Genomic DNA, 27,279 nt, shown 5'->3' with positions numbered 1-27,279 from the left:
TGGATAGCTAGCTGGTGGGAAGCAGCCACGTGGCACAGGGAGATCAGCTTGGTGCTTTGTGACCACCTAGAGGGGTGGGAGGGAGACACAACAGGGAGGAGATGTGGGAACATATGTATACGTATAGCTGATTCACTTTGTTATCAAGCAGAAACTAACACACCATTGTAAAGCAATTATACTCCAATAAAGATGTTAAATATATATGTATGTGTGTATATATATATATATATATAATCCTGACATGTATATATGTGTGTGTGTTTATATATGTGTGTATATACACATATATTTATATTTAAACATAGAGAGAGAGAGAAAGAGAGAGAGAGAGATAACTGAATTGTTCATAGCAGTTATGTTTGGGTGGTGACATTACAATTGACTTTTATTTTCTTCATATATGTCTGTTCTTTCAAATTTCCAAAACAATGGGGAATATAATTTTTTAATGATAATAAAATAGCATTCATTTAGGTTTATCTTTCTAGAGTTAGCAAGACACAAAGAGAAGAACATGAGTAGTTCAAAGCTGCTATCTCACAGTTATTAGCTTTATGGGCAAACTCCAGGAGTCTTTATTTCCTTCCAAATAAAAGAAGGTTAAGAATACCTAAATTACAAGGTTGTTATGAAGATTAGATTAAAAATAATATGTAAAATTGCCTAACATATAGTAGACACACAATCAATATTTCTTCTCCCTCACCCCATGCCCCCATCTTTGTATTCCCAAGTTGAATTAAAAATATAAGTGTGTGTATAAAATTATTTTATATAAGGCATTCTGCAATAGTTACAATTTATTTTAAGCTGGAAGGTTTTTCCCTCCTCCGAAGATTAGAATTTTCAGTCAAAAGAATATATAAGGCATGTTATCTGATAATTCTTCACACACACACAAATTTTTTTTTTGTCAGTCAGACCACTATTTCCCTTGACCATAAGAGCAGAAGTTATAGAATGATAATGCCTTTCATCAAGAGCTTGTAGGGAGATAATCAGCCAAGTTGTCTGACCTGCCTGAACAATCTGGCCTCATTTTCCCCACTCTTCAAATGGGAAAAAGGATTTGCCCTTCCTAGATATTTGGTGGGTATCAGACATAACTCAGTGTGTCATAGAAGGTGAGCTAGGGATTCAGACGCTGGCTCTCCTACCTATTAGTTCTGTCACCCTGAGCTACTTAATTTTTCCATGCCTTAATTTTCTTATCTGTAAATTAAAAAGAAAAATACCTACCTCATAGGCTTGTGGTATAAGACTGAGTGAAATAAATTATGTAAAGCACTTAGAACAGTGTCTAGGATGTAGTTATACTTTAGTAAACATTCCAACACTTAGAACAATGCATGTACAAAACAGGTCAACAGTGTGGAATGGATGAATGAAATATGCACTCAAATTTATTCTGAAAGAGGAACAAGGCTATCTTTCACACAAGCTCAAAAACCTTAGTCACTGCCCCGTGTGACAGCAGTAGACATTCACTAGACTCTAATTTATGGGCCTGTGGACTTAATTCAATATTTAACTCTGGACGTTCGGACATCTCCCTGCCATTTCCCATTTGACTTCTAGATTCATGGCTTTTTAGAGGAGGCAGGCATGACTCATGTCATTTCCTTACCATTCCGTCACCTACCCTACCATGCCAAGTGCTTACGGTTTTGGAAACAGATTGCTTTTAAGTATGTGAAGATATTTGAAAACTCTAGGGGATAGTAAACCTTTTATTATTCTTTTTTTCTTCTGATAATCTGATGGGCCCACTCTCGTATCTAAATATTCTGATTCTCAGAGGATCCCTAACTCAACTGTGAAACAGTTAAGTCTCATTCCGGCTTGAACAAATTCCATGAACTTTGTTTCCATATGGAATACAACTTTCCCTTAAAATGCACGTGCTATGCATAACTCATGGACCTCCAATAAATTGTCTACATTAACTGTTCCTTCCTCATCTTTTAAGTTGTCATACTGATGACAAAAGTAGGTGGCAATTCAGAAAAAAAATATAATTTTACAGTAAGTATGAGAGGCAGCACAAGGAAGGGCTAACAGTCTGTAAGTTCAGATCAAGTTCAGATCCAACACTTAAAGCTTATCACCTTGGGGCTTCCCTGATGGCGCAGTGGTTAAGAATCTGCCTGCCAATGCAGGGGACACGGGTTCAATCCCTCGTCTGGGAAGATCCCACATGCCGCAGCACAACTAAGCCCATGCGCCACAACTACTGAGCCTGCGCTCTAGAGCCCACGAGCCACAACTACTGAGCCCACGAGCCACAACTACTGAGCCCACGTGCCACAACTACTGAAGCCCGCGCACCTAGAGTCCGTGCTCCGCAACAAGAGAAGCCACCGCAATGAGAAGCCGCGCACCACAACGAAGCGTAGCCCCCGCTCGCCACAACTAGAGAAAGCCTGCGCGCAGCAATTAAGACCCAACGCAGCCAAAAATAAATAAATAAAATTTCTATATTTTAAAAAAAAAAGCTTCACCTTGGACAGTTTGTTTAACCTCAGCTCAGTTTCTTTGCCCTCTCTCTAATGACATAATTGTTGCACCAACTACCTCAGTGGTGGCTGTGAGAATTAAATGGGACAGAACACACGAAGCTTAGACCACGGTGTATGCGTTTGGCAAATATGAGCCTCTTTTACTATCATTTGAGTCTCTGGGTCTTTTGCTCTGAATATTTTTCTCCCTTTATATAGAGAGTACAAGACAATCATGTAATTCCAGGCCTTAGCCATAAAAGTCCAAGCTTGTCTAAGTCCAGATCTTACCTGCCCAAAGCAATTGTTAGGTCTTTCTCTGAGACCTGTAATCCACAAGCACCTCCCTTATATGATTTTTTCAGCTCCTTCATGTTTCTCTCTGACTTCTGCAGGTTGAAATAAGCCTCTCTGCCAGTGAAACAGTCAAGGAGAATGCCAGGTATACAAACCCCCCCCCCCCGACTGACCAGGGGCAGCAGTTAGTAAGCAAACAAAAGGGGTCCTTAGGAAAATGAAGCAGTATTTGAAAATGCACCCTTCCCTATGTTCTCTATTTTCCATCTATATATGTTGTCAAGAAGGGAGAATTCTTCAGAAAAGGAACAGGGCCCTGGGTGTCCTGTGGTATTGCAGCAATCCAGGGCTAGGATGGGTGGTGAGCGTTTGGAGTGAACGGAAACCGTAAATTACACTGGATTTCCTTAGAGGCATCTACTGTGTGACAACAATTATTCATTTCTCCCAAGTGGGTTTCTGTGAATGGTGAAAGAGAGGAACTAATTCTGCTGAAAGGGACTTTCTGGGTCATTTAGAAAGTCCAAGCAAAGCAGGTTTTTGGCGAGAGGCAAATAGCAGGAAAGAAAATCCCCTTAATTCCCAAATATCCTTCTATCCCACATTTTCAATAGCCCTCTACTAAGGGCATAAGAGAGGAAGGAAACATATCAGATTTTGCAAGTTGAGCATCAGGACCAAAAAAGTAGAGAGGGGGATGTGTAGAGAGGAGAGACTGGGGACACATGGGCTCAAAGAGGGCTTATGATTATTCATGAACATGAAAGACCCTGAACAGTTTTCAAGTGGAGATGGTACCAAAAGGAGCTGTCAAAATCACAAGGTTTTTGAGGAGAGGCATATATAACAGTTCCCCTCCGGAAATATGGAGAACTATTTCTTTTGTCTATTTTGCTTGGCCTCTGGTTTCATGGGCAGTGTTCTCAACGGCATTTCAGAAAAACTAAAATGATCACGTGTACATTAAATCAGAGGTTTTTGGCTGTATGTTACAATTACCTGGGGCTTTTAAAAATCTCAGTGAACAGATGCACCCCAGACCTACTAAATCAAACTCTCTGGGGTGGGACCCAAATAGCAATAATTCTGAAAGCTCCCCCAGGGGATTACAATGTGCAGCCTACTTTGACAAACAGTGCTTTAAATGACCATTCATTTTCCATCTTCCTACATGGCCACCACCGCTATCACCTGCGTCCTCATTGCTAACACTGTCTTGAGCGCTCTACGAGGAGCAGGACAGGCTCCAAAAACTTCCAGCTGGCCAGGGGACGTGTCCCCAGTGAGAACCCTCCCATGGCTTAACTCAGAGCTCATATGAATAGACACAGGAGGAACATTCGTACTTTCTATATGGACAGCAGAGGCTTGTGGAAGACCTGGATGTCAGAATGGAGCTAGGAGGCCTTGGTTTCACCTCTCACCCTGCATGAGACGACCCATGTGGCATGGGTGGCCCCTGGCCCTGATCTCCAGACCCCGCTGGGAAGGGAAGGGTATCGGTTCTGTAGGAGACAGGCCACCCCCACAGTGTAGTAGAGCATGACCAGAGTCTCCAGGATTTCCTTTTTCTCCTTGTCTGAGGTCATGTTTCCCTTCCAGGTCATCAGTGTGTTCTTGGCAGACTCAGCATGTTTCTTGGCCTGAGGTGGGAGGCCTGGGGAAGTTTGAGGGTGGATGGCAAGATGAGAAACATTAAAAAGGTTTTTCAGTCAAAGACATTCCTTGGATGGGGAAGGAGGGCAGTGTGGTTGTCATTTGGTCTTTAGTATTGGTTCCCCAAATTGGCAGTGCATTAGAATTATCTGGAATGCTTGTAAAGAATATAGGTTCCTGGCTCCCCCCATCCTGCCTCTCACCCCAGACGTGTTGAGTTGGAATCTCTAGAGGAATAGTGTCCAGGACTCTATATTTTGAAATAATTCCCCAAATGTTTCTTATGCAGCCATCCTGGCATTCGTCTATGGACTCGGTTTGGAAATCACTGATGGAGTCAGGAGTGGAAGCTGAGTATCCCATTCCCAATCCACTGCTAATGCCATGTAACCTTTTCAATCCACAAAGCTTCTCCATCCTCCAAATGTAAAATGATAACAAAATTATAGAAGCTGCCCTTTTACCAAACACATGGAGAGAGTCCAGGAATGAACTAGGTTATGCCACAGAGTGCTATGCTCCATTCGAGCTTTCTGGAAAAGGCATTCTATAAAGTCAAAGGGCTTATGAATACAATTACTTCCATCTGGGGACTTTTTTCAATCCAAGATGAAGCTGGTGATACTAATTGGTCTCACACACACACACACACACACACACATATACACACACACACACGCACAAAAGACCTAATTTCTAAATGCAGTGAGGCCCCTCTCTAGAGAAAGAAGACAAAGGGGATACCAAACCTCTGCTAGACAGAACATGGGGCATGTTTCCCCTCATCTTCTAACTAAAGGCTGGTATTCCTAGCACTTAACTTGAACTACTATTAGTCCAGTTAACAGAGGGAGACTTGGGAGTATTCAGTTTACAGAACTCTGTCCTCATCTTCTAGCCTAGCTCATGTCTAGTGATCCCTGATGGGAGAGGGAAACTCTGGAGAAAAGAGGAAAGCCAGCAGAGAACACATAGGGGTTCTCCTCCACCCTGCTGAGGACCGCCATGGCTGCTTCGGCTCTCCTCTCGGCAGCCCCCAGGGTCTGAGAAACACATTCACCCCTGCCACTGTGGGGAGGCCCCCTGTGCCTCTGATGCCCCCCTCACACCTTGGCCCTCAGTTTGCTCTCCCTCTGGCCCTTGGAGCCCGCTTTCACAGTACGGGTGCAGTCAGTGGCAACAGAGATAATTTGAAAGGACTTGCATTTGATGCCTGCAGCCCTCATATGTTCCAGATGTGCAGGTCCTTAGTGAATTGCAGCAATGGGAACACAGTTTCTCTGCAAGAGCCCTAAAAGTGACCCAGAAGCCGAGAAGTCTTTGTGGAACGCTTGGAGATGCCTGTTCTGGAGGTCTCAACTGAAGAGAAGACTGGACTCTGTGGTGAAAGAGAGGGCTGCATCTCAAGCTACCAGATGACAGTGGTCCTCAAACTGCATGCAGCGTCATAAGCACCCTGTTGAAATGCAGATTCCTGGGCCTCCAGTAGTTACGGTTCACGAGTTCTAAGGTGAGAGCCAAGGATTCAGATTTATAACAACTATCTTAGGTGATACTGATGTAGGCTGCCTGAGGACCACATTTGGAGAAACAGTGAGTTAGTAAAGCCTTTATACAGGAAGTGGGACTCATCTCCTTCCTGAAGAGTAGGTAGGGTTTTGACTGATGGAGGAGAATGAGAACGGGTTTCCACTTGGAGTAAACAGCCTGAGGCCGTAAAGACAGAATGTGTGTGTGTGTGTGTGTGTGTGTGTGTGTGTGTACGCACGAGCATACTCGTGCAGACGTGCACTGGTGGAGTGGGGTTGGGGGTTGCTGGAAGGCTGTAAGAAGACCAGTCTGCCTGAAGGGAGGTTTAAGTTGAAAGACACATAACGTATGAATTGGATGGAGAAAATGGAGTCTTGGGTGCCAAGTTGAGGAAGCTGGACTTGATCTGCTAGGTAATAGGGAGTCTTCATAGGTCTTGAGAAGGCAGCAGCAACAGAAAACTCTGCCAGGGAATCAGACCAAGACACCAAAGTAGGAAACTGAGAGTCTTTTTTATCAAATAGGGTACTTTCCACAACCATCTGGGCCCTTGGGAGTGTGTCAATAAGGAGTGCAGAAACCACACTTAGATGCTTCCCTGGGTCTACAGGAAGGAGAAAAGTGAAACTGGATGAGCCACTGAAAACCACCCCCAAATCAGCACAACATTGCTTCTGGGCTCCTAAAGAGAAAACAAATCCAAAAGTTGTTCTGAGGCTTTGCAAGGCTGCCCCCTCAGCTCCACACCCCAGCCCTAGGGGCCCAGTGCCGGCTGTGAAATCCCCAGGAGGAACCCTTTTCCTCTAAACTCAGCAGCTAATTAATTATATAGTTCCCTGTCTCCCCTTCACCATGCCCTGCACTGTGGTCCTTCTGATGAAAAAGCTGAGCTGGTAACCAATCGGACTTAAGTAAACTGAACTAGGATCTTGATTTAAAACAGCTCATTCAACTTTAAAGTCAGCCCTAAGGAAAAAAATGACTCCTTTACTCTTCCCAGAATCCACTCTGGTCTCCAAAGTGGGGTGCGTGTACCCCTATGGGTATGCAAGATGACTTAAGGGTGTGGGGAAAAAATAAAAATTTCTCTGCTTTTAAAAACAATCTTTTTTGTTTTCTATTTTTATGAATATAATATTACATAATATTTAATACTATTGTACATAGTTCATAATAAATCCATATTTACGGAGAGTGCTCAAAACATTTTTTGTGAAAAGAGAGCTAATTCTCAAGAGTTTAGAGACCACTGCTCTAGATAAATGTTTTCTAAAGTTTTCAAGTATGAAAAAGCTCCTTTTTCATTAAAAAAAAAATCGGTGATAATATTTTTATAGCATTTCCTGCATGAGAAAATTCAGGATGACAAAGTATGATGCGTCAGAATCTAATATTTTGAAATGAATTTGCTTTTTACTAACTGCAAGAACACCCTCTTTTATGTAAAAATAATACTCTGCATATATGTGTCTGTGTAAGACTCATTTCCTCTCTCTCTAGAGGATGCGCACAGATCGGTGACCCTGTTCCCTAACTCCAAGTCCCACCTCCCTGAATCCGATGTCTGTGCCAAGACCACGTCATTTTCCTTTACTTGCCCTCCCCAGCCAGGGATGCCAGCCTTCTCCCTGCACCAACAGGGCAGCAACTATAGAAGTAAAAATCAGGGTGGCAGCAAGACCTGCTTCTGGAGCCTGAGATTCAGAAATCACAAGGGCATATTAATGAACTGGAAAAGCGGTCCTGAGATTGTCCACCAAATGTATCGATCATTTTGCTTTAGTTTGGGGTAAGACTCCACCACTGATTTCTGTTACTCTGACTCAGGCCACAGAGAATCTTCTCGGAGCTACCCAGTCTTTGGAGGCTGCTGCTGTCACCTTTGACCATCACCTATATTTAAGAAGTTCTCGTGGTACAGTGATTAAGACAGCAGGGTCTTAGGGCCAGATTTCCAGGTACAGAAGCTGGCTTAGCCACTTACTACTTGAATGAGTTACTTAATCTATCTGTACATCAGTTTATTCACCTATAAGATGGCAATGAAAATACCTCCCACCTTGTACGGTTGTTGCAAGGATTAATTTAATTAATTTATGAAAAAGGATTAAATAGTGCCTGGCACACAGGAATGAAATGAGTTTAAATAAATATTAGCTGTTATCATCATCATTACGACCAGGGTCCATTCCCCTTAAGCAATTTATTATACTTGTCCTTATGTACTCTGGACATTCTTCACAAAGCTGCTTACAGAATCTCTATAAAAGGTTGCCTTCTCAAACGCACACTCACTTCAGATAGATACCAGGCTTCCTGCAGGTCAGATCAACTGCTTTTTATCATTCCCTGTTGTTCCTGTACCAGCTTTTTTACCAACTAGACAGAGAAGGTAGGGTTCATGACTTATGCTTCTTTTTCAAGATTTTTGCAACAGATACCTGGAAGGTTCCCAGTAATAACAGGCTAACAAATTAATTCATTGCTTCATTAATAACAGGCAAAACCTCAGGAAACTGCTTGCCCATGTTACTGTCTTCTCCTTCCTGAACACATGGAAACAGTGGTCACAAGGTGACCAGCCGCCTCCACCTGCCCTTTTCTCAACCACTAAAGCCCCAGGCTCGGGAGGGTTCTCGCCAGGTCAGCTGGTGACAGAGTTCCACTTCTAGTGTCCCTTACTCTGTTTCACCAACCATCAGCCTTTTACACTCTCTGTGTCACAAAAGGCCTCGCGTTTTTTTTGTTATTGACTCCTGAACCCCGCTGCATCGATTGCTCCATTTTTTAAAACCTTCAAACTCTCTATCTGGCTCCTTCTTCACTGCCTAAAATGTTCCCAGGTCTCCTCCTCTTATAAAATTAGCTTCAAATGACTTTTCTGCCTTCCCTAGCTACCCTCCTATTTCCCCTCATCCCTTTCACTATGCAGGACGTAGCATACATAGCCTAGGCTACCGGCCCATGCCTTCCCCTCATCCCTGGGATCTGGCTTCTGCTCCAACCCTTCTGCAGAAATGGTTCTCGTGAGGTCCCCAAGGGCCTCTTACTGAGTTAAGTGCAGTCGCAGTTTCTTGTATCCCCATCTCATGGCAGCATCAGACACCTTAGCTGCTTGGTTTCTCCTCTTGGCTCCCACGGCACCGCTCTAACTCAGTTCTCCTTGATAAACCTTCTCTAATTGACTCTTTGCTCACTCTACCAGGGTCCTCTGTTCCCTTCCATTAATATGTCCATTCTCCAAGGGTCTGTCTTTCCATTTCTTCCTTTTCTTCTCTCTCCTCTCAGAAGTTTTATCAACTCCTATAACTTCAACCTTGGCCTTCATGCTTATAATTTTCCATTTCCCCTCCCTAGTTCTGGTCTCAAATATTCTTCCATGCTTATGATTCCCCTTCTCTCCTCCCAAGTTCTGGTCCCAACTTTCCAGCACCTAGTAAAAATATACTTGTGGATTTCTCTGTTGTAGTTCAAAAGCAATATATCGAAAACCAGACCCACCATTCCTCTCCCACTTCGCTTCCTTTCCTGACTGGCTTATCTCTGATGACGGCACCTTGAGGGCCCTGAAACTTCATGGTCATTTTGGGGCCTCACTTTTCCTCAACCCCAAATCCAATGCCATGTCCTGCCAATTCTTCCTTCACAGCCTTTTTTTAACTATCATTTTTGAATAGGTAATATATTCCCATGGTTCGAAAGTTAAAATTATATGAAAAGGTAAATGTTGAGAGGTCTCACTTTGAATTCTATCCCCTTTCACAAGCAGCCTCTAGGTAACTTTTGTTTCTTTCTTGTGTTTCCTTCAGTGTTTCCTGATGTGAATATAAGCACATATTCTCATTTCTCTCCCCTCCTTCTTACCTGAAAAGAGGTATGTTACAAACACGGTCCTGCGCTGTGTGTTCTCTGTTGCCTAAAGATGTATCCAGGAGACCTTTCCCTAGTGGTAGATAAGTTTCCTCATGCCCTTTCTAAGGCTGTATATACCCCATAGTGTGTATTCGTCCTTCAGTGACGAGTATACTTGGTTGTTTCCAATCTTCTACTATCATAAACAATGCTGCAAAGAATAATATCATCCATTTAAGTGTGTATTCAGGAAAGAGTCCCAAAAGTGGGATTTCTGGCTTAAAAGGTAAAGGTATCTGTCCTTCATAGACTCTTAAATCCCTACCTTCTCACTCGTGCCCCCTGTCACCAGCCTGGTTTTACACCTAGATGTAAACAGCTAGATGAGATAGCTTCCATTCTAGCTATCATTGCTAGACTGACCTTTCCAAAAGCACACTTTGATTTACTCATCCCCCTGCTGTTAAATCTCTAATAGTCCTCCTTGTCTACCAAATAAATGACTAATTCCTCAGCCTGCCCAAAGTGCCCTCCTTTCCAGGTTCATCTGAGCGGTCCTCACCGTATCCAGCCAGTGATGCTGATTACTTTCCAAACACACGCTGCACTTTCCCACCTCCATGCGTCTGCCAGGCCTCGTTCTTCATCAGAAATGCCCACCCCTTCTTCTGCCTACCCAACCCTACTCGTTTTCAAAGGGCCTTCTTGAATGGCACCTCTTCCTGAATCTGTCACTTACTACCTTCAGTCAGAAATGATTGCACCCAGAGCCCCCAAAGCCCTGTATTGAAACCAGTCACATGGCCTTCCGGTGCCTTCTATCGTGGCTGTCCGTAGGTAGCTCACCTTCCACACGAGGCTGTAAGTTCTCCGAAGGCAACGACTGTGCCTTCTGTCCCTTATAGTTCCCAGAGCCCTCGTCAAAGAATGTCACATATACAAGTGTCTCATTAAATACTTACTGGAAGACCATTTATCGAGAGAAATCAGCCTTCTGGCTTGACGCCCTTCCCCCAGTGCTGGAAAAGGCTCCCAGGGAAATGAGGCAGGCAGGTCTGCTGGCCATAAAGCATGCACATGTGCAGCGAGGCGTGAGCACACACAGACGCAGACGTCCCGCCTACACGGGAGCCTGGCTCATAAATTCCGTCCATTTTACAGCAGTTGCAGGATTAATGACAACAAAACTAAGTGGAATTCAGCAAGCACTTCATCCCTCTTGAAGGTCTGTGATTTTTCAAAGCTTTCGTTGTTTTATTTGAAGGAGCACAGACTTCAAAAAAAGTTAAAGTGAAGAAACTGGGTAAGGCCTATACCTGAAATAAGAGACCCTAGGCTATTCTCAAGGTACGGTCATAATCAAAACCTATTCTAGAAAAACTCTAGGCTAGGCCTCAGAAAGTCTGGGTTCAAGACTGAGTGCTGTTATATTATGTGGGCACTTCAGCTAATCAGGAAGTTGTTTTTCCCATCTAGAAAAAAACAAACACACAAAAAGACCTTCCTTTACAGGAAAATTTTTTCCCCCCCAACCTACTACTCAAATGTGGTTCTCCATTCATGTGGCAGGAAGACCTGTGAATTAGGGAAAAGAGGGTGGTGTTCCCACCATCTTTGGTAATATAACCTGTTTACTTGTCTTGAGTTAGTTTGGAATGTAACTGGAAAAGCAAAACTCAAAGTCTACTGTGGCTATTCATAGAAAGGGTTGATTTCAGAAGATGAAGGTCAACCTCCTTCCACAGACCTGCCATAGTAATCTCTCTAAAGAAAGGGAGGCCGTGTCTGCCTGCCCTCGGTTCAGACAAACATCCCTCTCAAACGCTTCTGGTACTTTCCTCTCAGGTTCAAGCTGCCATCACCTCAAGTCAGAATTTCAAAAATAGTTACCTGGGCTTCCCTGGTGGCGCAGTGGTTGAGAATCTGCCTGCCAATGCAGGGGACGCGGGTTCAAGCCCTGGTCTGGGGGGATCCCACATGCCGCGGAGCGACTAGGCCCGTGAGCCACAACTACTGAGCCTGCGCGTCTGGAGCCTGTGCTCCGCAACAAGAGAGGCCGCGACAGTGAGAGGCCCGCGCACCGCGATGAAGAGTGGCCCCCACTTGCCGCAACTAGAGAAAGCCCTCGCACAGAAACGAAGACCCAACACAGCCAAAAATAAATAAATTAAATAAATAAATTTACCAAAAAAAAGAAAGAGAAGAATTTGCAAAAAATGAAAAAAAAAAAAAGTTACCTAAGTTGTCTCCCTGAATCTCGGCTCTCCCAGGGCCCAAGGAATATACTTGTTGGTGCCAAACCAAGTGTCAATGACTTGCCAACTGACAAATCCATGGGTCTGTCTTCAGCCTTCACCTCATTTGACCTCCCTCTGCCATCTGACCCTGAAACCACACTGCACTTCTTTTTGAAACCCCTTCTCCGCCCTTGGCTTCCATGACTCGGCCCCTCCTGATCCTATCTCCTTGCTGGCTCCGCTTCCGCTACCCAATCCTAACGCTCTTGTCCTCCAGGCTTCTGTCCTCTGCTTTCCTTCCCTCGTTATTACCTTTACCTCTGCGATCCCTGTCACACTGCCCACCTAATCCATGGACGTCCCCTCCTCTTGACAAGGTGTGAGTTGGGGACAGGATGGACCCTCCCCTGGGCATCCCCACCCCGACTGTGGTTCTGTGTGGGCTCAGTGTGGCTGGCCCCCCCAGACCCAGCCGGGGAAATCGAGTACCTCTCAGGGTCAGGTAGCCATAAGCCAGGGTGGCCAAAGCCTGTGCACATTTCCAGGGTTCTTCCCCAAAAATAATCCGAGAGGGCTTCCCTGGTGGCGCAGTGGTTGAGAATCTGCCTGCCGATGCAGGGGACACGGGTTCGAGCCCTGGTCTGGGAAGATCCCACATGCCGCAGAGCAACTAGGCCCGTGAGCCACAACTACTGAGCCCGCGCGTCTGAAGCCTGTGCTCCGCAACAAGAGAGGCCGCGACAGTGAGAGGTCCGCGCACCGTGATGAAGAGTGGCCCCCGCTTGCCACAACTAGAGAAAGCCCTCGCACAGAAACGAAGACCCAACACAGCCAAAAATAAATAAATAAATAAATAAATAAATAAATAAATAAACTCCAATCTCTAAAAAAAAAATAATTCGAGAAAGGATGACACAGAGAATCAGCTCCTTATTTGCTTGGGTATTCTGCAGAGAGCAAACAAGTCATTACACTTTTTGGAAAGGAGGAAAATCTCCAGCCTGTATCTTATCACTGGATTGCAGGACTGCATCCACTGTCATCTTTTTCTCTCCCCCCCCCTCTTCCCATCCCACAGCCAATCCATCAAGTCCTCTTGGCTGCACCCTATTCCTAAGTCCTAAAGCTAAGCACTTCTCATTTCTGCCATGTGTACCTAGTCCAAGCCACCTTCATCTTTGACCTGGGTGACCGCAGCCCCTCCTAATTGCCTCCACTCTTGCCCCCCATAGTCTGTCTACTTTCTACATCATAGCCAGAGTGACTTCTCTTAACCTCTTTTTGTGAAAAACTTTAACAGCATACAAAAACAGCATGGAGAATGAGTCAGCTTCATCACTCCCAGGCAATCTGGTTTCATATCTATGCTCCTCATGCATCCACCCTCTCCCTCTATGATTTTAAGCAAATCAAGGATATTAAATCATTTCATATTTCATAAGTATCTCCAAAAGATACAGACTTAGAAATATAACCACAAAATCATTATCTCACCAAAATATTAATGATTCCTTACTATCAAATACCTAGTCTCATAAACCTAATAATTACCTCATAAATCTAATATTTCTTATACAGTTTAATTGTCCATACACTGAGATCAGTCTCCTGAGTCTCTTTTCATCCATGGGTTCCACCTCCATTTCTAATTCTTTTCATTGCAAATTATTTATTGAAGAAACTGAGTTATTTGGTTTATAATGTTTCCCAAAAATGGAAATTTGGTTGAATCTTTATGGTGTCACTCAACATGTCCTTCCAGTCTCCATTCTGCCTTTATATTGGTGGTTGATTTAGAAGTTTGGTTAACTTTAGCTTTTTTTTTTTTAAGCAAAACTACTTCATATGTTCTACCATCAGAAGACACCTAACCTTGGGTTGTCTCTTTCTGATAAAAGCACAACTACATGAATTAATCTATAAAAGATTATAAAACACTAATATCCTAATTCTATCATTCCCTCTTCATATGTTAGGTGGAATAACTTTATAAAAAGAAATCTCCTCTCATCTCCTTCTTAGTTACCCAATAGTACAGTTCATATCAGAAGGACAGGATACATGATTTAATCATTCTCTTTATTTATCAGCTTTCCAAATAGAATTCATTCACTAGCATCCTCCAATGGTGACCAAATAGCTAGTTATTTATCATTCTTCTTATTATTAATAAACATATCTGGATTTTTAAACAAATCTGATGTTCCTGAACACAGCAAACTAATTTCTAATTTGGGGCTTGTACACCTGTTGTTCCCCCAGCTTGGGACACTCTCACACATCGTTACCCTCTTGTGTCATTTTCATTGTGTTCACCTCAGAGAGGCCTTCCTTGGTCACCTTATCTAAAACAGACTCTCACCCCATCACTTACTATCCCATTACCTATTTGATTTTTTTCTTCGTGGCATTTACCTCTCTCTGATATTGCAGTAACTATTATTTTGCTTGTCTATGATCTGTCTCCCCAAATAGAAAATAAGTTCCTCAAGAACAGTTTATTCCTGGGGCTTCCCTGGTGGTGCAGTGGTTAAGAATCTGACCGCCAATGCAGGGGACACAGGTTCGAGCCCTGGTCCGGGAAGATCCCACATGCCGCGGAGCAACTAAGCCCATGAGCCACAGCTACTGAGCCTGCGCTCTAGAGCCTGCGTGCCACAACTACTGAAGCCCACGTGCCTAGAGCCTGTGCTCCACAACAAGAGAAGCCACCGCAATAAGAAGCCTGCGCACCGCAAGAAAGAGTAGCCTCCACTCTCCACAGCAATGAAGACCCAACACAGCCAAAAATAAATAAATAAATATAATAAATTTAATAAAGAAATAAAAGAACAGTTTATTTCTCATGTTCACTGCTGTATGCTCCATGCAGAGAGGAGGCGCTCATTCAGTATTTGCTGAATAAATCATCTCTCTATTGGCAAAGATGAGGATGAGGCGGGGAGAGAGCCCCTGGCTCTGTAGAACTGATAGGCAGAGCTCTCTAAGAAATCAGAGAATTGCACCTTCAGGTCACAGATGTCAGTCACTTTACAAACACAGTCGTCAACTGGCTGCACTAATTGACAAAGTCAGGCATTTATTTCCTGGTGAGGCGAAAACAGCACTTCAAGGACTCACAAGCCTGGAGTTTCAACCCTCGTTCTAATGTTTACTGATTGTGATATCTGGGGCAAGATCACCCTGAGTCCCAGCTTCCTTTTCTATTTGGAAATCTATACCATCTACCTCATGGAGTTACTGTAGGGAAAGTGAGTCAACATCAAAGTGATCCAAATCTGTTACGTGTTATCTGAATGTACCCATTTACAGAGTAACACACAGACAGAGTGGTCCAAGGACTGCTCCCTTCTGATCCCCGTGACTCCCGTCCCCCCGCCCCATCTCCTTCCTAACCTGATGCTTCACCCCTCCCAGCTCAAACACACAGACGCAAACAGTGTTAGAGGGACATTTCCCCTCGTGTTTTAAAAACATCCATGCAGTCAGAATTTTGGAGAGTTCTGCACGGGCTGACCGCACAGTAAATACTAAGTTCTATTCTGAGGGAGAAGCATAACATTGTGAAAAATCACTGGAATGAGAGTCCGAAGCCTTGAGTTCTGTCCTGGCTCTGGACATTCTGTATTCATTCATCCCCACACTTCCTGCCCTGGGGAAACTGAGACAACCAGTATGGGCTCTAGAGGTCAATCCAGGGCTGTTGCTCCTGCCACCAATCTCCCTGCCCTTCAGGGCTGTGAGCACGGAGCTGGGCTAGATATAACTCCTAAATCTAAATCTTTGTCATTATCCAAACTGGTCAAGGAGCTGTCAAGTCTTTTTTTTTTTTTTTTTTTAAATATTTATTTATTTGGTTGTGCTGGGTCTTAGTTGCAGCAGGCGGGCTCCTTAGTTGTGGCTTCTGAACTCTTAGTTGAGGCATGCATGTGGGATCTAGTTCCCAGACCAGGGATCAAACCCGGACCCCCTGCATTGGGAGCAGAGAGTCTTAACCACTGCGCCACCAGGGAAGTCCCGAGGAGCTGTCAAGTCTTAAAAGCCCACACTTGCATTCCATGGCAGTTGGTACTTGTCTTTCCAGAAGTGATCATTCTAGCCTGGGTTCATGAAATACTATTGGATCCAGGTCAGGATGATGGTCCTTTGCAAGTTTCTAGGTAATTTACAGAGGTAAATTACCCTTTATATTATAAATACTTTATATTATAACTTTATATTATAAATACATCCATCTGGGGAAGTATCAGCTTCTATCATCTCCCTCTGAAGTGCCTCTCAGCCTTTCCTGAGCCATCTGCAGAGGTTTTTTTTCACACATGTACTTTAAGACCATTTTTTCCTTTAGCCAGGAATGGCCAGGAAGTCAGTAAGTCAGCACATGAACTCCTTTGTTGATAAATAATGCTCTGGGAGCAGGCCGGTGCCTGTGTGTTAATCGTGAGGGTCCCTGACATGCTTTCTCGGGTTCCCGCATTTTGAACACTCTTGCTAAACGCTTGCTCTGAGGTCCTAGTTCCCAAGTCCTTGCTTTGCTCTTGAAAATGGATACCTACACTGTCTGACCCCTGCTGCTACCGCCCACTTCCGGTCCTTTGGTTTGCTTATGATTCCACTGTAACCACAGGCATCTTACCGTATCCTTGCCAGGCCTGAGCCTAGACTCTGCCGGGCTACCCTTGTTCTCAGCCTCCTGCCTCACTATCCTGGCCTTCTTCTTACCCAAAAGATATTATTCTGAAACCTTTCAGGAGAAATCAAAAGATGATTTTTTAATTAACGTAATCAAACAGCAACAGGAAGAACCAAACATTAACTTTTAGTTTAAAGCCAGGAGCACAAACACTCCAAGGAGGCAGTCATGGTGACCCACGTGTGGAGCCCGAAGGCGGCTGGCTACCAACTATGCCCTGCTTTGTTTTCTTCCACTGATAAAGAAATACAACACCTTCCTCTACTTCGATCTGCAATGCCCTTCGACCTGCAATTAAGGAAGAACTTCTCTAGTCATGGACGTATTTTTAAATGGAAAACCCAGTGAGTTTTTTGTTTTATTATCATTTTTCCCTTAATCAGCTGAGCTACTTTCTTCTGGGATTGGGCCAGTTTCTCTTTGGGAAGAGACACACGGTCTATGGGGTTTGTGGGCAAACCAGGTTATGTGGACAGGAGAGCAACATTCCTTCAGGCCCAAGCCCAGGTCCCAGCAGGACTGCCTTCTGCCCACAAACAGAAGTGTGCTTTCAGAAGACATGCAAACTCAACGGAAACGCCAGGGAAGGCTGGCGCGGCCCTGTGATCAGGAGACAGGTGCTAAACTTGCCTGTCCTCTGCCTAGTGAATTCCGTACTCCTCCTCCAACTCAAATGTCACCTCTGCTGGAAGTCTAGCACTGGCATAACAGTAGAAACACCCTCTACAGGGCTTGCAAAAGTCTTCTCCAACTTCTACTATAGTGCGAATCACGCAATAGTCTCATTTTCAAAATCTGTTTTTGTTTCTGAGTCTTCTTTCCTTCCTAGCCAGTAAACTCCACTAGGGCTGGGGCTGAATCTCATTTGTTTCTAAGAAGCCCTGATACCTGGCTCACAGTAAAAACAAATAATGGCTGGTTAAATAATAAACAAATGAATGGAAAAAGAAAGTGTAAGGTCTTTAGGATACCTGAAAAAGACTGAAGGTGGAGGAAATCTGTGACAAGAGATCATAACTCAAGAAAACTCACAGAAAGAAAGCTTAGTCCCTCAATAGAAGGCTTTGCGTAGGCTGCATATTTCACCCACCTGAAGCAGAAGTTCTATCTACTGGGGTCACCAAAGAGATTACTAATTTTGGATATTAAAAATTATAAGCCCCAGGGGTTTCCCTGGTGGCGCAGTGGTTAAGAATCTGCCTGCCAATGCAGGGGATAAGGGTTCGAGCCCTGGTCCGGGAAGATCCCACATGCAGCGGAGCAACTAAGCCCGTGCGCCACAACTACTGAGCCTGTGCTCTAGAGCCCACGAGCCACAATTACTGAGCCCACGTGCCACAATTACTGAAGCCCACGCGCCTAGAGCCCGTGCTCCACAACAAGAAAAGCCACTGCAACGAGAAGCCGGCGCACAGCAACGAAGAGTAGCCCCCGCTCGCCGCAACTAGAGAAAGCCCGTGCGCTGCAACGAAGACCCAATGCAGCCAAAAATAAATAAGTAAACAAATAAATAAATAACTTTAAATAAATAATTTTTTTTTAAAAAAATTATAAGCCCTAAATATTTAAATTTCAGCCTTGAATGAAATTAAGCTGAGACCAAAGGGAGCAAGCTTCAACAGCAGGGCCTCAAAGGAAGTAGAAACATTGAGGTCTTGACAAATGACTTGAGACTGCCAAGCCCTGAACTAGCTTTGAACATTTTGCTATGAAAGGTAAGAAACATGCCTGGAGAATATTGACCAGTTAGATATCTGGAAGGATAGTCAGAATAAAAACATTAGGCCAGTTAAATGAAAGATCTGCTAGGTTTCTAACTTATTCTACATGTTGCCATCATAAATGTGAATTCTGACTAGTAAAATTAAATATGAATTATCTGATTATTTCCAAGATACTCTACTGTAAACTCTACATTTTTAACTTCAGTTTTATATTTGTATAACCCTTAACCTTAAGATATTTTATGAGATGGTCTAGAATTACACTAATACGTTAACTACTAGTCTCACGTGGCTATTAAGCACATGAAATGTGGCTGGTCTGAACTGAGGTCTGCTGCAGGTGTAAAACACACACCGAATTTCAAAGACTTAATTGAAGAAAAAATATTTCATGAATTACGTTATGTAATATTTTAGATATATTGAGATAAATAAATATGGTGTTAAAATTAAATTTACCTGTTTCTTTTTATTTTTTTAATATGGCTACTTAAAAATTCGATATTACATTTGTGGCTTGCGTTATATTTCTACTTGATAGCATTGCTGTAGAGCAATGGTTCTCAACCAAGGGTGATATTGCTCCCAGGGGACATTTGGCAATGTCTGGAGATACCTTGGCTTGTCACAACTGGGACAGTGCTACTGACATCTCATAGGTAGAGACCAGGGATGCTACAACGCACAGGACAGCCCTCACAACAAAGAATTATCTGATCCAAAATGTCAATAGTGTCGAGCTTGAGAAACCCTGGTACAGAGGAGTGGTTAAAGAATGGACTCTGGAGTCAGACTGCCCAGTTTGAATAGCATTTACTAGCTGTGTGACTTCGAGCAAATTGCCTAACCTCTCTTTAATTCATACTCCTTATCTAAAAAATGGGGTAATTACAGTACCTCCCTCACAGGGTTTTAGGGGAATTAGTTGCGTTAATATGCATAAGTACTTAGAACAGTGCCCGGCACATAGTATTTGTTCAATAAGTATTAGCTGTTATGATGTGAAATTTTTAATTTACTTATTGTCTCTTTATTTCATGAAAGTTTCAATTTCTCATTAACTTCTATATTTAATTCTCCATGACTTTACCAATCTTGCTATAAGTAACCTATTTTTATAAAAAAAATTGAGGGCTTCCCTGGTGGCGCAGTGGTTGAGAATCTGCCTGCCAATGCAGGGGACACGGGTTCGAGCCCTGGTCTGGGAAGATCCCACATGCCACGGAGCAACTGGGCCCGTGAGCCACAATTACTGAGCCTGCGCGTCTGGAGCCTGTGCTCCGCAACAAGAGAGGCCGCGATGGTGAGAGGCCCGCGCACCGCGATGAAGAGTGATCCCCACTTGCCGCAACTGGAGAAAGCCCTCGCACAGAAACGAAGACTCAACACAGTCATAAATAAATAAATAAATAAAAGAACGTGAATTTCTAAAAAAAATATTGAAATTTCCCTTAAGTTAGGAAAAAACATTTGTTTTCCATCTTGCATAGGTTGCACAAGTACAAATGGACATTAGAGCAGAACTATTATTAGAATACAACACAGAAGCTCAATCTTCTCTACTATATAATATGCATGCAAAGTTCACCAAGGTTTGCCTTAAGTGGAGGTCCCAATGTTTCAGGCCACTGAGTGAGTGTGATACTTACAGATGGAAGCAGAAGTCCCAGTTAGTGTCATTGCTGACAGTCGGGATGCGGATGGGGCTGGCTCGCATCGTCTTCCTACCAAGAATCACACGTGAGGTCAGCTTTGAAAGAAAACGCTTAGAAGTCTGTTCTGTTTTCCCTTTGTTGGATGCTATTAGCATTAAAATGAAACTGCCCAAATATATAACCCATCCTAAATCCACAAATAGACTATACACACACACTCATGTATGGAGACCGTGGAAAGCAGAAATTAAAGACATTTGCCAAATTAAATCCCTGAATTAAATTTCCTTCCTCTAATTTTTACTTCACATTACCTCCAAAATCCCCTACCTTTTTTACCCCTTAAGCCAACACATTAACAGCTACTGAATCAACAAAACTATGATCTCCTACTCAAGTCAGATACTGTTTTTGCAGGTAACCAGCTCTCACTACTAACAGTGTCTTTGTTGGTTAATTCTTCTCTGTGTCCCTTGCATCATCTCACTACTTAATAGGTGATCCTAGTTAAGGAGCTAAAACACATGCGTCTATTTTGCTTGCTGTCATTAGCTGATGGGGGAAATGACTGAAACTCATGGCAAAAAATCTGATTTGTAATTATTTGCTAAATTGAACCCTCATGGCTATTCCTGTCGCTTAAATCAGATCCAACTCGAATGCAGTTATTTATTGAACATTGGTACCCACCAAGTCCTTCCTCATTTCACCCTGCAGAATGTCACTCATTCCCACCTGAACCCTGAGTAGCTCTCTGACTCAAACTCCACAACATTCACAATCCAAAGACCAGAAAGGAAGATTCACTAATTTGTCCTTCTCATCTCTACTTTCAAAACCGTGGCCAGGGCGAGGGGTTCTGACGTCTCAACCTCCTAAATTCTGTTCCCGTGCGGTTTCACATGGCCCTGAATTGTAACACCACTATCGCCCCCCTCTCTCAAGTGCAAATCGCTTCCTTATTTTCTGCAGTTGTCTCGCCTTAACTTTGTAAACCTTAACACCACATTCCGAGCAACGTCCGAGCTTCCCCTGGCTTCTTTCCTGTGGGCGGTGCCCCGGCCGCAGAGGCTCTAGCGCGAAAAGCGGGTGAGGGCGGCCGAGAGGCAAGCGTGGCGCGGCGCACCTGGCCGAGGGCAGGGGAGCCACGGCCCAGAACTAGGCTTCCCGGCTCCCTCAGCCTGGCAGCTCGGCTTCCGCCGGCGGCTTCAGTGTACTGGCCTTTTCGGACCTCGTTCAAGGCGCCGCTGGATTGCTTTGCGGAAGAGAGACGCTCACCTAGCTTTACCTTTCCCGCCCACCGCAAGAGTTCTGGCTACTGAGACAATGGGGTTACCATGGGAACTGAACTTTGCGGGCGGCGCCCGCGCCTGTAGCCATGGCGACGAGGGGCACTTCCGGCCCAGCGGAATCCCAGGCCGCCCCCGCAAACTATAGCTGCTACAGCACCCCTGCCTTAACGGTCCCCGCGGGCGAGACTCGGGCGACCTTAGCTTCGTCCCCACACTTTCCCTCTGCTGCGGCTGAACGGTCCCCTACTGTTTTTCTTAAGGGGACTTTACCTCTCGGAGATAATGACGCCGGAAGAGGAGGTAAATCCCATCGAAGGATGGGAAGGGGCGTCAGGCTCCACGACCTTACCAATTTAAAGCTGCGACGACGTACCGGGCTGTATTCGGCGACACCCTTCGCCCCCCGCGTGCCCCTCCGCGCGCCCTGCACCCTCACAGTTGCCCAGGTGTTCGGGTCCTCCGGGCCCGCGAGGAAAGGCTCAGATAGAACTATTGACGGTGGTGGCACCGTCTGTGTTGCCTCTCCCGGTAAGATTAGAGCTACGCATGAGTAAGGGAGCGGAGTGCAGGAGGTGAGTAGCTTAAGATATGGACCACTAGTTCTGCTAATGATTAGCAGTTCAGAGAGTATTTTCGAGGGTAGAGGGCACATTTGGCAAACACCACATAGCCCTAAATTATGCACCATGTATCCTTATCCTACCCATCTTCAGTGGCCTGAAATACCCACAGTGGTACCAGTAACTCAGATCTGACGGGTACAGGGGCAATTGTGGTTAGAAACCAAATGAACATCACTGGCTCAAGCAGCCTCGGGTTTCAGGGTGTTGTCATGAACCCCACAATGAATTAAGGGCTGTGACAAGTCAAGTTGGAACTGGTATGTCCCTCTCCTTTTCAAACAAGAGCAGGCTCAGTAGAAAGAAAAGGAAAATATTTACCAAGAACTTGACAGGTGGTGTTTACATTCATTGTTTGTTCTTTCCAGTTCTGAGGCTGACGTTTAATTGCTGTTGATCCAAGACTGCCAAGACAGCCTTTCTGAAGTTAGGTTGGAGGAGCTATTTAAGTGAGTTTGCTTTAATATCTCTTAACTAAAACCTGGATGGCCTATTAAAGTTGAAATCTGTACCCTCAAGCTCCTGAGCCAAAATTTTAGAAAGACCCCCACCCCTTTTATTCTCTGTTTTCTAAAAGAACCCTCAGCAGGAAAGGATGATGAGGGCATTGAGCTGGGCTTCAGGGCATCAGGGTTCCGCTTTGGACTGTGTGCCCGGGGGCAAGTCACAGCCTAGGGGACTGAATTTTCTTGCCAGTACATTGAGAGTATTTGTACCACTTGCTTTCTAAAACCCCTTCCAGTTCCAGGATTCTGTGAGGATAAACCACAGATTTTTATGATTCTGTGAACATAATATTGAATATTGAATATGAATATTTAACATGTATGGGGATAAAAGGGCAGAACTGGTTTCCTGTTCTCTAACACTTATTTCCCTTATCCTTGTTACAAGTTGGTCTTCAATGAAATGGAAAGCTTTAATGTTCTGTCATTCTAGGAAATGGCTATGAAGTTGTTTCTAAGTGTATTAAATATACCTTCTCTTTCCTGAACATTTGCTCTGCTGATCTTTGTGAGGGGGACATGTGGTACCAGAACAGTCACTGAGTTCCCATTCCTAAAGCCAACGCTCTGGCTCCGCCTCCATTTAATTAGCTCATCTGTAAAATTAGAAATCAAATGAAAAGAACTTTAAAGACTTTTAGAGTTCTAAGCCTCTGTGACACTTCTTCTTTCCTTACATCTTAACCCTGGCTGCAAATGTAAAGTTAGTTATAGAGTTGCAGGGGGGGAAATGTCACATCCTGGGACCTGCAGGTGTCCTTAGGACCGATCGCCAAGGGAGGGTTCTTGGCTTCATGCAGGAAAGAATTCAAGAGTAAGCCAGAGTAAAGGGAAAGCAATGGGTATTTATTTAGAGAGATACACATTCAATAGGCAGAATGCAGACTGCTTCAGAAAGTGAGAGTAGCCCCCGGGCATGGGGTCATCCTGGAAAGTGAGAGTGGTTCTGAGGCCTGGGGTCCTAGGTTTTTATGGATTAAGTAATTTCATAGGCTCATGAGTGGAAGGCATATTCTCGCTATTTTGGGGTAGGGTGGGGATTTCCCAGGAATTGGATCACTGCCCACTATTTGGCCTTTTATGGTCTACCTCGGAACTGTCATGGCATAACGGAGAGTGATTTTTAGAATTACAGTGAAGGTATAATGAGCTAAAGGTCAATGACTGGACTGTTCTCGAAGCCACCTTGGTTTCAGCTGGTTCCAGCCAGTCTTTATCACATCCCAACAGCTGCCCCCTTTCTTCATTATCTAGCATTTGTATCCTGCTCCTTTCCCTCCTGTCTCAATGGTAAGTGTGCTTTAGTTCTGTTCACTAACTCTGGAATGGAATGCTAGTAATCTGGGGATAGTGCTTTTACAGCGGGTTCACATACCCTCCTTTGAGCCTGATTACCGTAAGCTTTGCTATTGCAGAAATCACACAGAGGAACCATGTGTATAGGGTACTTCTAGACTCTTCCAACCCCCAATCAAATGTGATTAGCTCCAAATGATTCCAAACACAAGGACTGTGAAACCTAAGAACAAGGAAATCCAAATAAACTTTCTCTTGGGCTGTGTGATTTCTTTTTTTTTTTTTTTTTTGGCTACGTTGGGTCTTTGTTGCTGCGCGCGGGCTTTCTCTAGTTGTGGTGAGCAAGGGCTACTCTTCCTTGCGGTGCGTGGGCTACTCTTCCTTGCGGTGCGTGGGCTTCTCATTGCAGTGGCTTCTCGTTGCAGAGCACGGGCTGTAGGCGTGCAGGCTCAGTAGGTGTGGCGCACGGGCTTAGTTGCTCTGCGGCATGTGGGATCTTCCCGGACCAGGGCTTGAACCCGTGTCCCCTGCATTGGCAGGAGGATTCTTAACCACTGCGCCACCAGGGAAGTCCCTGGACTGTGTAATTTCTTAAAACACATTTTCCAGCCTCTCAAGGCAGGGCTAGATACCTTCTTTCTGAGCTCCCACGGTATCCCATCCACAGTCTCATAGTGACACTCACAAGTCTATTGGCACTCCATTTACTTTTGAGTTTTTCCATGCATCTGTCCATCCATCCAAGGAAAAATACCTATTGAATACCTGCTATGTGCCTGACACTGTTCTTTCTAAGCATCAGGGAAAGCAACAGCGAACAAAGCAACAGATTTCGCTCTCCTAGAGCTTCTATTCTACCAGGGCTGCTAGCAAACAATATGACATCTCTGCAAGTTAGAAAAAGGCAGGTGGCATAGGGAATAGGCAGCAGCTTTGTGTGAATTAGGAAAAAGCCTCTTCCTCCAGCCAGTCTCAGGCCCCTGCTAAGGGGTCCAGCTTTGGGAAAGGGTTGAACCACCTGACATGGAAGTAACAAATTATATGGAGAAAAATAAAGTCAGGCAAGGGATCTAGAAAGTGATGTGGATGTGGGGAGGGGTATACTGGCTTATACAGTGTAGTTAAGAAGGGCTTCTCTGACAAGGTGGCATTGAGCAGAGACCACAAGGGAATGAGGGAGCAAATGACACAAATGTCGAGAAGAGCATTGTAAGATATTAATAGCAAGTGCAAAAGCCCTGAGGCAGGAACAAATATAATGGGTTCAAGAACAGAAAAAGTTTCAATTAAGAATGAAAAGAGAGACAGGAGAGTGGGTCAGCAGAAGAGGAGGTCATGCAGGGCCTTATGGGCAATCCGTCCATCTACATCTCCACCTACCCACCCACCCAGTGAATACTGAATATCTGCTAGGTGGCAGGCCCTGTTTGACCAGATGTGAGGTTCTTGTGAGCAGGAGCTTTATATCCACCACTGAGCCTTTAGCGTTCAGCACAGTGCTTGGCTTATTACTAGTGTTCAATAACACTTAATAAACTGAGTAATCTTCAGGAACTCTCCATTAGTAGAGATTCTGGCCTCTCTGTGTATATTGGTTTCCTATTGCTGCTGTAACAAGTCATCACAAACTTAGCAGCTTAAAACAACAAGAATTTATTATCTCCTCGTTCTGGAGGTCAGAAGTCTGCAACGACCATCACTGGCCTAGAGATCAGGTATCAGCAAGACCGGTTCTTTCTAGAGGCTCTCGGGGAGAATTGTTTTCTTGCCTTTTCCAGCTTCTAGAAACCACCTGCCTTCCTTGGCACGGCTCTTCTTCCATCTTCAGAGCCAGCAGTGTAGCACCTTTAAATCTCTAACTGACTCCTTCTCCTGCTTTAAAAGACCCTTTTGATTACGTCAGGCCTTACCAGGGTAACCCAGGGTAATCTCCTTGTTTTAAGGTCGGCTGAATAACAACTTTAATTCTACCTGCGAACTTTATTCTCCTTTTGCCGTATAACATAAACTATTTAAATTCCAGGGAATTAGGACATGAGCCTCTTTGGGGGAGTGTTATTCTGCCTACCAGAGTGTTTAACTTGATTTAAATGTATAGGTTTAAAGGATTAATTTACATGTCTGGGTTGCTCAGAACCTGCATATTCATTACAAATGCCTATCTTCAGGAATGGCCTCAGACTGGCTCCTGGGAAATGAGTTCTGATCCATTAGAATATTCTGTCTGAGAAGAACATTTTTGTATGCTTGACATTTTGGGCCAAGTGGTACAAATCCGATTAAATAGTTCATTCTTAAAATGTGATGTATGATGAATGCATGTCTTTGCTTTGGGGGGGTCTGGAATCTGAATAGCTGAAATTGTTATGCAGGTACTTCAGCCTTCATGATAGATCCCCAATAAAGTCCTGGATACCAAGGCTTGGGTGGGCTAATCTGACTGGCCAGACTTCCGAAGTGTTGTCACACATCACTGCTGGGACAATTAGCTATATCCATGTAACTCCACTGGAAGAGGGCACCTGGAAGTGTGTGCCTTGTTTCTCTTGGATTTTGTCCCATGTACCTTCAGGCTTTGCTAATCTTAAGGAAGGAGGGTGACAGGGTGTTCTGGGCTAATGGTAACGTTCTACACCTTGATAGGGTTTGTTGCCCAGACATATTAACTTGTCAAAACTTATCAAATGGTACACTTAATATCTATGCATTTCATTGTATGTAAATTTTACCTAGAAATAATTTCAAACAAATACTAAAACCTAGTTGATGATATGCATACTGAAATTTTCAGGGTAGCCTGTGTGGATGTTCTGTACTTATTTTTAAATGTCTCAAAAAGAAACATAGACTAATGGATGGAAATTGGGATAGATAAGTGGGTAGACACGCATACAAAGCAAGTCTAGTAAAATGTTAACGCTTCACTCTAGGTGATGACCACATGATGTTCAGTGTAAAATCTTTTCAAATTTTGTTTAAAAATTTGAAAAATTCAAAACTGAAACAAACTCTCCATTTTTACTGTGACTTTGAAACTGAAGTATTGATCTCAATAACGTTCCTCAAGGTTTTTTTTGAAAAAAAAAAAGTATAGGTTTAAAAACATCTGAAGGTGACACATAGGTAACTCTTTTGTTAAAAGCTTACATTATTTGGCTGTGTCCTCTCCTCTCTCCCCCCTCCACATCCTCCACTAATCGTCTGGTACATCCAGTCGCTGTTCTTGAAATACTGTTTCTTCCCGTTTTTAGGGCTTGGTTTATACTGAATGTACAGAAATGTCTCTTTCCTTCTCTTCTACTCACCTCCATCTCTCGGGGATTTACTCCTCAAGGGAGCCTTTCCATCTCCTGGAACGCACTTCGATTGCTCCCTCAACCAGCTCCTATGGCCCAATTATGGCGACCGTCATAGTTGAGG

The 27,279-nt window shown here is 44.1% G+C and overlaps 1 protein-coding gene across 1 annotated transcript in view; it reads right to left on the bottom strand.

Moving 5' to 3' along the window:
• Positions 1 to 21,820, bottom strand: part of TTC23L (tetratricopeptide repeat domain 23 like) — a 58,227-nt gene extending 36,407 nt beyond the window's left edge. Inside the window, exons 1-8 of the mRNA XM_057540345.1 lie at positions 21,708 to 21,820; positions 20,140 to 20,214; positions 18,510 to 18,520; positions 17,108 to 17,205; positions 12,980 to 13,020; positions 12,563 to 12,645; positions 4,299 to 4,455; positions 2,793 to 2,918 (exon numbers count right to left, since the gene is read on the bottom strand). Coding sequence (XP_057396328.1) covers positions 2,793 to 2,918; positions 4,299 to 4,455; positions 12,563 to 12,645; positions 12,980 to 13,020; positions 17,108 to 17,205; positions 18,510 to 18,520; positions 20,140 to 20,214; positions 21,708 to 21,748 — 632 coding nt within the window. The 5' untranslated portion in view covers positions 21,749 to 21,820. The remainder of the gene's footprint in view (positions 1 to 2,792; positions 2,919 to 4,298; positions 4,456 to 12,562; positions 12,646 to 12,979; positions 13,021 to 17,107; positions 17,206 to 18,509; positions 18,521 to 20,139; positions 20,215 to 21,707) is intronic.
• Between the last annotated feature and the right edge of the window lie 5,459 nt (positions 21,821 to 27,279).

The sequence above is a fragment of the Balaenoptera acutorostrata genome, chromosome 2 (assembly GCF_949987535.1).
Source record: "Balaenoptera acutorostrata chromosome 2, mBalAcu1.1, whole genome shotgun sequence".
Lineage (NCBI taxonomy): Eukaryota > Metazoa > Chordata > Mammalia > Artiodactyla > Balaenopteridae > Balaenoptera > Balaenoptera acutorostrata.
The sequence above is the reverse complement of the archived record's forward strand: the minus strand, read 5'-3'. Positions and strand labels throughout refer to the sequence as shown.